The 11,203-nt window shown below is 36.3% G+C and overlaps 1 protein-coding gene across 11 annotated transcripts in view; it reads right to left on the bottom strand.

The window, feature by feature from the left end:
* Positions 1–8,194, bottom strand: part of PDE149 (integral membrane TerC family protein) — a 51,748-nt gene extending 43,554 nt beyond the window's left edge. For all 11 annotated transcript variants that reach the window (XR_016060705.1, XR_016060703.1, XR_016060704.1 and 8 more), the window contains exons 1-2: positions 7,700–8,194; positions 7,515–7,583 (exon numbers count right to left, since the gene is read on the bottom strand). Coding sequence is in view for 6 of the 11 variants with exons in the window: in XM_088873725.1 (XP_088729851.1) it covers positions 7,515–7,583; positions 7,700–7,928 (298 nt within the window). In the remaining 5 variants the exon portion in view is untranslated. The remainder of the gene's footprint in view (positions 1–7,514; positions 7,584–7,699) is intronic.
* Positions 8,195–11,203: the final 3,009 nt, after the last annotated feature.

Below are 11,203 nucleotides of genomic sequence, written 5' to 3' on the forward strand. Positions count from 1 at the left end.
TAGAGAGAGAGAAAGAGAGAGAGAGAGAGAGAGAGAGAGGGGTTATTGGCTAGGAGTCAAAGAAAGTATGGGTGGAGGAAGGGGGGTGATCAGTGCATGATACTCGAAATGTGTTGGTAATCTTTGGTACCAATGTAAAAGAAATGGTGGGGGCTTAATTTCACCTACTCATGGACCCATGACTTGGATGAGAGGGATATGGATCTCATTCACCAGGGATCTTAGATCCCCAGTTTTGTAGATCGAGATCCCTAAATTTAAAAACCGTTTGGAATCGAGGTCTCTCATCCCGGACCACAGGATCGAGCTTTTAAAGTTGGAGTGATCACTTCTTGGGTGATCCTGGTAAGTATGAACCAACCTACATGACCCTAATCAAACCCGCATTATAAAAGCCCCAACACCACACAAACTCCATAGTAGCCTACAGTCACATGCTTCTATAAAGTGGGACCCCATATGCAATTAGTTAAATCCTGAGATAATAGTTCCGCTGTCATATATACTATTATGGAATTACAGCTTAGAAGAAATACCGACACAAGTAATGTCAGCATATACATGCATTAGAGTACAACGGTAAACCAAATCAAGGAGAAGCCTTACCAATTACCAACTTGAGTCAGTTTTGGACCAGGTTGACTCCCATGCTGAGGCCAAATATTAAAACCTGTCTCTAAGACAGAATACTTCACTGCAAGGGAAAAACATGGTGTGCTATTCAGCTCTACCATTAGTGATTAAAGGCCTGCTTTGATAAGCCACTATATTGTATCTTAAGTGTGATATAGTGCATGCCAGACCACAAAAACCCACTCATGTGGGGTGGCACAAGGATAGGCCCCACATTACAAAATACTTTTGAAAATATGCAACTTTTTGTGTGTTGGGGCAGATAATGAAAACAGCTAATTCCAGCCAGAATGTAGCATGTGAAACCCAGATTGAGGGAAAACTATAAGGGAAGGCAAGCTGATCTTTGTGGTAGACAAACCTTATTACTCTTTTCTACCTCTCATTCCTTAAAATAAATTTAAGGGAAATCCAAAAATATATAGAACCACAATAATAACAATCATGTCCCATATGCAATGCATGGAACGGCATTCCAAGGGAGGGGGGAAGGCAAAGACAGTGAATGACATGAGTGATGCTTTTCGATAAGCGAGGCTTCCATATAAAATTATTTATTTTTAAAAATAGGTTAGATTTAGAGTAACAGAGAAAGTAAATTACAGATTCAAAATAAAAATAAAAATAAAAAAATTTTGAAATGGGAAATGACTATATAATAAAGGGAAACTAATTTTATGTTTTTATTCATGTTTGTACTCTAACACATGGCATCTACAGATGCACTCTGTAAAATGACTAAAATAATCTCCGTTGTATTTAAAATGACAAGATAGTCGCACTTTATTTACAATCTGAAGGTGAGTATTGGTAAATCTTAGTCATTAAGGAAATACTAGGGACATTTTGAGAATAGAGGGAAACAAAAATGTCATATTCACAATCATGTGTTAAAGTCTGATTAAATAAAGGTGACAAACAAGCTGTTTATTTGTGAACTTACCTGGTAACATAGATTTGCTTAGGATCTCTATAATCAGCAGGCACATGTTTATCAGTACCCCAAAGCCAAGAGAAGTCCATAAATGAAGTATAATCCGATCAAAAGTTGTAGTTGTAGGGGGCAGGGGCGCAGATGCGAGATATAGCTTACGTACTTAATACATGAATCAATAAAGAATTATCTCCCTGTATTTTTATCTTAGAAGTGGGTTATACCGAATCTCCAACAATCTAGCAATAAGACCCAGCATTGAAACTTCATATAAAACTAAGGATTTAGACCACCTTCTGAGTTATGATATCTGTCAAGAATAACGGACCAGAGTGCAAGACGAGAGAGATGCAAGGAAGAGGAGAGAGGAAAGTTAAAGAGAAGATCTCTAATAGACTAAAAAGAGAGACGGGAAAATTAAGAGAGGTGACTGGAGGTAGTAGTAACATGAGGGTTACACATCATCCACGCCCCTCTTATCTTAATTATATTAATATCTTACGTACAAAAGACACTAATATCCTTAAGTGTTATACCGATCTCCTAAATTCTTACAGAAGGCCAGAAGTGCCCTCTTGGCTGACAAACACAGCACATAGTTAGAAGAACTAATCTTTAACCCTCTCCCTAAATCTGGAGCGTAAATGTGACCCATGCACAGGTTGGAAGAAATCATCTGAAGCTAATTAGGACTAAGAGCCATGGTGAATATATCAGCTAATTGATCTCATATATGAAGTAGACCTATACATACTCACTACTTTTTCCTTAATAAAATGACAGGCCACTTCGATATGCTTTGTTCTCTCGTGAAATACTAGGTTGCAGGCTATATGGATGGTTGCTTGACTGCCAGAAAACATCTTAATTGGCTCAGTAACTACGGATCCCATATCTTGCATCAAAGTTTCAGCCACATTAACTTACATGTAGTGTGAATCATTGCTCTGTATTCAGCCTCTACACCAGACCTAGCTATGTCATTTTGTTTTTTCCTCTTCCAAGTCACCAAATTTCCTCCAACAGAAGTACAATAGCTGTTTAATGGAGACCCTGCCAAATCAGCATCCAAACAACTGCCAATGCTGAAATGTCCATTCTGCCTGTAAATAAGCCCTCGACCTGGAGGCTCCTTGAGATATTTCAAGATTCTTCGCACAGCCTCCCACAGTGGTGTCCTGGGGGAGTGCATGAATAGATTTACCATACTCACTGCAAGGGCTGTATAAGGTCGACTAATCATTAGGTCAATAAGTTTGCTTACAAGTCATCTGTACCTGCCCGGTTCCTCAAATAACTCTCCTCCATCCTTTGATAATTTAATATTTGGATCTACAGGTGTATCAATGGCTTAGCACCCAACATCCATATTTTCTGATAATAAATCTGTTACATACATCCTTTGCTACATGTAGTGTGAATCATTGCTCTGTATTCAGCCTTTACAACAGACCTAGCTATGTCATTTTGTTTTTTCCTCTTCCAAGTCACCAAATGTCCTCCAACAGAAGTACAATAGCTGTTTAATGGAGACCCTGCCAAATAAGCATCAAAACAACTGCCAATGCTGAAATGTCCATTCTGCCTGTAAATAAGCCCTCGACCTGGAGGCTCCTTGAGATATTTCAAGATTCTTTGCACAGCCTCCCACAGTGGTGTCCTGGGGGAGTGCATGAATTGATTTACTATACTCACTGCAAAGGCTGTATAAGGTCGACTAATCATCAGGTCAATAAGTTTGCTTACAAGTCATCTCTACCTGCCCCGTTCCTCAAATAACTCTCCTCCATCCTTTGATAATTTAATATTTGGATCTACAGGTGTATCAATGGCTTAGCACCCAACATCCATATTTTCTGATAATAAATCTGTTACATACATCCTTTGAGACAGACTAATACCATACTTAGATCGGGTGACTTTAATTCCAAGAAAGTACCTTAGCTATCTCAAATCATTTGTCTAAATATAATGTCGCAAATACTCCTTCAATTTATTAGTTCCTTCCTTATCACTCAGTGCAATGACAATATCATCAATATGAACCACCGAGAATTATATCTGTGGATTGTCTTCGAATAAACACTGAGTGATCCACGTGCCTTCGTAAAAACACATTTTATAAAAATTTCAAAATAATCAAAGACAATTTGGTCCAAACAAATAATCAGACAATTTTTTCCATCAATTAAAGCGAACAATTTTAATATATACTACATATTTCATATTCTCAAAGCTTTGAAGTAATCAAACAGGAAGAACCAATTCTCCATCTATACACAATCATAGAGATGCAAAGATCTCCATTTTATACACATCAACCATTAAAACGACATAATTTCTTACGCGAAAGTCATTTGTCATCAACCACTTTACGATACCAAAGACCTACGTATGCAATATGTAATATTTAAAAATCAGAGATCATCCTAAAATACGAGTGCACATGTCAATTTGAAAACTAAATCCACCATGGGGGTTGGCTAGTGTGCCTTCGTACTGAACCTTGTAAGAAGGTGATACTGTTAGGTGTAAAACTGCGGTCTCAACTTACCCAACACTTAAAAACTTCACTTAAGGCACATAAGTGCACATTACATACACATTCATAGACAAATTTACTCACTTAAAACTCAATTACAAGACTTCGAGAATACATCAAATACAAGTCATCATGGCCTCAATTCAATTTCCATTGAAAATGACACCAAGAGATAGCTTAAATACAAGACAATTTATACTTAGTCAAAACATTTAGCCACATACACTTAAAACAACAATTGCATCAAAGATTTACAAAACTTGCATAAACTTCAACAAAGCTATCTCTTGTAATGACAACTCAAAGTACAATTTAACAAACAATCATGGACCATGGAAAGCCGATTTTACCTTAAGGATGCTTGAGATCAACTCCTCAGGAGGTCATACACCCCATGCCAGATGCTCCACCTCGGTAGCACCGGTACAAGTGAGAAACAAATAGAACCTCTTCCAAACTATTTAAGAACTTGGGGATTGACACAAGATTAGGTTTCAGGTTTAAAAGAGTTCCCTATGGCATGCACAAACATGAGGTCAAGTATAGGTAATAGATATATTCTAATGAGAGACAGGACATTATGAGGGCTTAGAAAATAGTCTTATGGGGATAGTAAGAGGGCTTAAACCTTGCTAGAAATCGCCTACGAGGAAGGTGTTTCAGCTTGAAGAAGACTAATGCAAGACTGTACCTGGATATTATGAAGGCGGGATAGTAAGAGGGCTTAAACCTTGCTAGAAATCACCTATGAGGAACGTGCTTCAGCTAGAAGAAGAGTGTGTGATGCTCCTTGGGAGTTTACTTAGGCTTATGAAAAGTATGGTGAAGTATGGTAGAGAAAGGAGCTATGGACTACACAACTTTGAACCAAGGTCACCTCTCCTTCTCTCACTACTATGGGAGAGCCCATCACTCTAACTTTTTTCTCACTAGAAATTAGGGCAGCATTTCATTACTTCCAAGAGATTGAAAAATGAGGGGTTCAGCAACCCTACTTATAAGAGAAAATTAAAGCTACGTGAGTGTGTTGAAGGTTCTCTTATGGGAGGTGGATTATGAGCCCTTGATCTTGGAAATCCATAGGGTGAGAAAGCTTTTAATCCAAATCACCCATCTTTATCTAGCTATCATAGCTCAAAGGACAGGATTTGAATCTTTTTATCAAAGGAACAGAAGAAAATCGGTCCGAATCTCCAACAGGAATGGTTTGAAAGATCCAAAAATAGTGATATTTGCTAGCAACAACATAATGGAGGCCGTCAATCAATATGGATTGATCCGAAATCTGATTCCAATCCAATATAGCACCTATGGGTACATAAGAAATGTATCAAAGAGATTCTTTTTAATGAATAGATCTGATCACAACTTCGAATACGGAATTCAAAGGGATCAAATAGGACAAAGTGATCGAATAGGACACCTTTATCTCCAAGACCATCCAAGCCCTTGGTTTCCCTTTATTGAATTTAATCCTGATTTAGTCTAGGTTAATCCACATTAATCCAGTGACCAAGGTTAGCCTCTTGATATTTTACTCGAAGTGTGAGAGAGATAGATTCCATGGGCGGGGGCGTACCTCTCATTTCTTCGCTCTTACGCTTGGTTATTATGTGATATTAGTCAAAATAGGCTGATGTGTCTTCTCTCTCTCACTTTAACTAATTCACATGACCTCACACATGTGACCAATGAAAATTATCCTTCTATCACACATGTGGGCAAACCCTCATGGCCTCATGTGTCAAGTGTCATTATGGAGGCCATATATAGGAATGTCCTAGGTCGTTAGCTTAATATCAACAAATGTCCCTTCCAGAAGAAGTGTCTTTTCTTCACATGTCCAAAGTGGTCCCCCCACATCCCTTTAAAATAAAACACTCATATCTCCAACATGCGGACAACCAAACAAGGGCTAAAACTAGTGTGCCGCTCAAGATGTTGTTGCCATGCTGATGTCAGCATCATGTGAGGCCTTGTGGAGCCCACGGGGTGGCCACACACATGGTGCATTGGCCATGTACGCCACATGTGTCCTATTTGTCCTAGATTGGAATTAATGAAAACAATTTTTCTTAGACCAATTTGAGTTCAAAAAATCATTTAATATTTTCTTTTTCTTGAAACCATAAAAATCATTTAATATTTTTAAAAATCCTCAAAAATCATTTTAAGTTTGTTTTATCATTGCAAAAAGTTTGGAGGTCTCAAAAATTCTTGAAAAAAATTAGCCGCCTACAAGCTCAAAAAATCAAATCACTAAGGTATTCTATTCAGCTTACCCCAAAACCCATGTCCACTTTCTCAAATCGACCCAACGAACCCATGACCCACATTCTTAGGTAGGCGCTCAATCTTGGTCCATCAAAGCCAACCAGTAGATGGAGGGGATATGGAGTCTATTAACGGATTTCAAGTGCACCCCCAAGGAGAAGTCAAGCACCTTGGGTGCAGGGGTTCCTCTCTCATGCACATGTGCACGAACTTCCCAGGACCACCCCAGAAGAAGGCTTCTCATAAGAAGCTTTCATATTCACATGTCATGAGTAGGTAATGGTCAAGGATTAGAACCTTGTCCTCACACGATAGCCTTCCCACGTGGAGGTTCCATTCTACCCTCCAGCCAACCCACAGGGTATCTTCGACTTCGACCAAGGGATGGCCCCAGACCCTCTTCAATAGATGCATGGGCCTTAAGCGTAGCCCCGTGGGCAGAGGTTTCTGTGCATCTGAGATACACTCCCATGCACCTGATCGCCAACTGGCGAATCAACCACAATAGGGTCCCTTTCGAGTCCCATGCTCCCACTGTTTATATATACAAGGTATACATTGGCGATCGAGGCCTTGAAAGACCACATCCCTCCAACAAACACTTCCCTATAAAATTCATAATTCTACTACAAATAGAACTTATTAGCCTCAACCATCAAGCCATGTGGATAATTTGAACAAAGAACTATAGATTAACTCATTGGAATCTAGCACCTAAAATCTAGTTCGCAAACAAAGAGCTTGAGCTCCACGGGTTTAAATGGGATTCACTCCTGCATAAGTTTAAGTATTTCATACTAAAGATGAACATAATTTTCACAAAATTATGATACCCATAAGTGAAGAGAACCATATCAGAAACTTCATTTACATATCAAGATATACATCTCTGTAAGTGCGTTGCACCTGGTCAATAGCTTATACTATGGCCAAAGGCCAAAATTTAAAATTCAGCCAATTTAAGTAACTGCGAAAATGATGAGAAGTATAATGAACAAAGAACCAAAGAGAAAGCACACAAATCACATGGAGCTAAAATCACACGAAACCTTATTTTTTAATCCAAAACAATTTTCAAATGCATAGAGACCAAAAAATGAAAAATATAAAAAAAAGGCAATTAAAATGTACCAGAAACAGAGGCGCCTTCTTGTTCGCTCCTTGTAGTGCAGGAAACCCGCCCAATTCGAAGACGTGGACCTGAACTCAAAACCAACATATTAAAAACCAAAAAAACAAAAAGAGGCCTGAAATGTTCAAAGTATTTCTACCAAATTGATTAAAAAATAAAAAATTTAAAGAAATTAGAGAAACACCTGATGAATGATGGAGAAGGAAAGCGCAAGGGAGCGCTGATCGAACTGAAATTCCATCAACCAGTGTTTTTGACTCCCTGGATTTTATTAGAACTCCACGAATTCCAGGTCTCAAAACCCTAGAATTCACACAGATTTCACAAACCGAGCTTATCTGAGCTTCGTTGGAGTTCAAACCCTGCGGAAATGCAAAAAGCAGGGGCCTTTGCGCCTGCAAATTGACGCCCATGACTATGAAATTTGAAACTGTATCAGCCTCAGTCCAAGAAGAAGAATACGCTCTTATCGCTTGGCAGACCAGAAAATAACCACTGAATCTTTTCTTTTGAAAGGGCAGATTTTGTTTTATTTTTGGTCCCCAGTCCTACATTGCACTATTGAAGTTCAAATATGGTTGCAATAATCAATGCCGTCTATTTTAGTTATGGCATACCAGAAAATAACCACTGAATCTTTTCTTTTGAAAGGGCAGATTTTGTTTTATTTTTGGTCCCTAGTCCTACATTGCACTATTGAAGTTCCAATATGGTTGCAATAATCAATGCTGTCTGTTTTAGTTTCACCTTTGATACAAGGTAAGACATTAATTTGATTATTAGATGCGAAATTGGGTGGCTGCAATTATTCCATTAACCAATCTCAAACTTCAAAAGAAATTTTTTTTACGAACTTTGTGATATATCCAAATTATCAAACTTCACATTGGATGGTTGTAAGTAACCGTGACCGGCTTGTGTCAAAAATAAATGGTCTCATTATATACAATTCTTTTATTTAAAAGGCATTTTATTATGGGTGTGGTTTCTATAAGGTTGCAACCTTAAACAATCCAATTAAGGCGCACCTCTTAATTTTATCATAACATGTAATTTTGGTGTAAAAACTTCTTAGGATTATTTCAAAATCTATTTTCTTCTCTCATTATAAACTTTTAAGGGAGTGGTTTCTATAAGGTTGCAACTTTAAACAATCCAATTAAAACGTACCTCCAAATTTATCATAACATGTGATGTTGGTATAAACAAATCTTAGGATTATTTGAAAACCTATTTTATATCTAATTAAAAAAAATTAAACTCCAAAAATGATTAAAATCGAGTAGATCTATAAATATATGAAAATCTTGAAAATGGACAGTTTAGATAATGTGTTGCAAGATGCACTATTTTTGGGATTCGAAATCCCTTCTTTTTTTTATTCATACATCTCGATGTCGAGATGGCCAATTAGAAAGTTTTTCAACATTAAAACGACCTTTTCTGATGGAGTTTTGAGGTGCATATGTGATTCCACATTTTAAGGTTGCAACCTTATGTAAACTTTTTCCAACTTTTAAACACCAAAAATGGTAAAAATCAAGTAGATGTATAAACATATGAAAATATTGAAAATGGATGGTTTAGATAATATGTTGCAAGAAACACTATTTCTAAGACTCAAAATCTTTCTTTTTATATATGTATGCATATATCTCGATGTTGAGATGATCAATTAGAGGGTTTTTCAACATTAAACCAATCTTTTTCGATGGAGTTTTGAGGTGCATCTGTAATTCTACATTTTAAAGTTGCAGCCTTATGTAAATTTTTTCTTTTTATAATTGTACTCAATAAATTTTAAACACTTATATACTCTTGTTTTGTAATACAATATTTTTCTAATAAAAGTATTTTTGGTCATTATAAAGGGTGTGACATCATTTAGATGTATAACATGACCCACAAGGAGTACACTAGTGGTAATTAATGTTTCATGTGGGTAATGTCAAGTCCTTCCTAAATGATGTAACAACCTCCTAATAACCAAAAATATTCTTATTAAAAAAATATTGTATTTCACAACTTTGCTCAATCCACACCATTATTCGTGCTTTAAATTTCATAACTGCAGCTGGAAATATATTTTCAGGCCATCGTAGGAAGTTTTGACACCAAAACTGAATCTTCTAACAGGGTTTGGAGGTGCGCATTATTTTGATTGTTTAACATTGATGCTTGATATAAACCACAAACATAATAAAATATAAAATATATTAGAGTGAAATTAATATAGAGATCCTTTTTGTTTCAAAAATAAAAAATGGTCCAAATTGTTTTGAACTTTTCGTTGAGATCCTCCTTTTCAATCAATTTTTTTTCCTAAAATACCCCCAATTAATCTATCCAATGGTTGAATAATACTTTTTTTTGTTAATTTAAAAATTAAATAATACTTTTTTTTTGTTTGTTAATTTTCCTTTATTTTATTCTCTTCTAACATTTGTGTTCTACTTTATTAAGTCATAATTAAGGGTGCAAATACACCATCTAGTCAGAAATAGGTTCCTGCCAAGAGAGAGTTTAGGGTATAATACAAGAGATCATAACTAATATCGATTTCCCAACCTAATTTATCATAACTAATATCGATTTCCCAACCTAATTTAATGTTTATATCTCCGTGTTCTCTCTCTCATCCAAATAGAATTTGAAAGAGGAAACTCCCTTATTTGGAAAAATATCATCTTTTTGACAAAGATACATACATGGGAATGGAAATAGAATTTGAAGGAGGAAACTCCCTTCTTTGGAAAAATATCATCTTTTTGACAAAATTACTGAGGAATGGAAATAGAATTTGAAGGAGGAAACTCCCTTCTTTGAAAAAATATCATCTTTTTGACAAAATAAAATTACTGAAGAATGAAACTTAAGACGTACTGTTATGAAAACCCAGCTGCTATCGCCTTGACCCAAGCTTGAGTCCCAAAATGCTCCCTCCAATGCAAGTCGTTTTTAAAGAGGAATCCACCCCTTGGGAAAACCTGATGTTTCATTATAAAAACTTTTATAATTTTATCTAAACTATTTTACCAATCACGTTTACCAATATTTGCTGAAACGAAGTATGATGAAAATTAAGGGTAACTTGATTTTATACTTCTCTTGCTTTGGCGACGTGTGCAAAAGCACGTGTATCCTGATACTACAACGCTTTGTCGGGCTTTACTGTATGATATTTTGGTTAAGGAAAAAGTTTATAAAAGGCTGTACCTTCATTATATAGAAGTAAGGTGTAACTCAAAATCTAGTAGAAAAGAGTGTTTCAAAGTTAGAAAACCTTTCAATTTACCTCGACTTCGATATATATAGATACAAAGAAAAAAAAGAATTTCAAGTCTTAAAAATAATACATCTTGTAACACATTTATTGGACTGTCAAGTTTCAAGGTTTTCAAGTGTTTTATAAATCTGCTCGATTTGCACTATTTTTTGAACTTTTAAAGTTCATAATTAAGGTTAAACATAAATTTTCACACCTCATACAAACCTCATCCTTTGGTTAATTGCTTATGAGTATGTACCGGTCATGACAACAAGACCAATTTTTGCATTTGATCCAACACCCAAAGTACATGGTTTAGGGCTTCTTTTTATCTTCTCAATGTGATTAAAATTTGAGCTCTTAAAACCCTCCATCTAATTGTTCCCCAAACTGAGGGTTTAGAGTTAGTATAATTTAGAG

Source organism: Amborella trichopoda, chromosome 8, assembly GCF_054954075.1.
Source record: "Amborella trichopoda isolate Santa Cruz 75 chromosome 8, AtrichopodaSantaCruz75HAP2 v2.0, whole genome shotgun sequence".
NCBI classification, from domain to species: domain Eukaryota; kingdom Viridiplantae; phylum Streptophyta; class Magnoliopsida; order Amborellales; family Amborellaceae; genus Amborella; species Amborella trichopoda.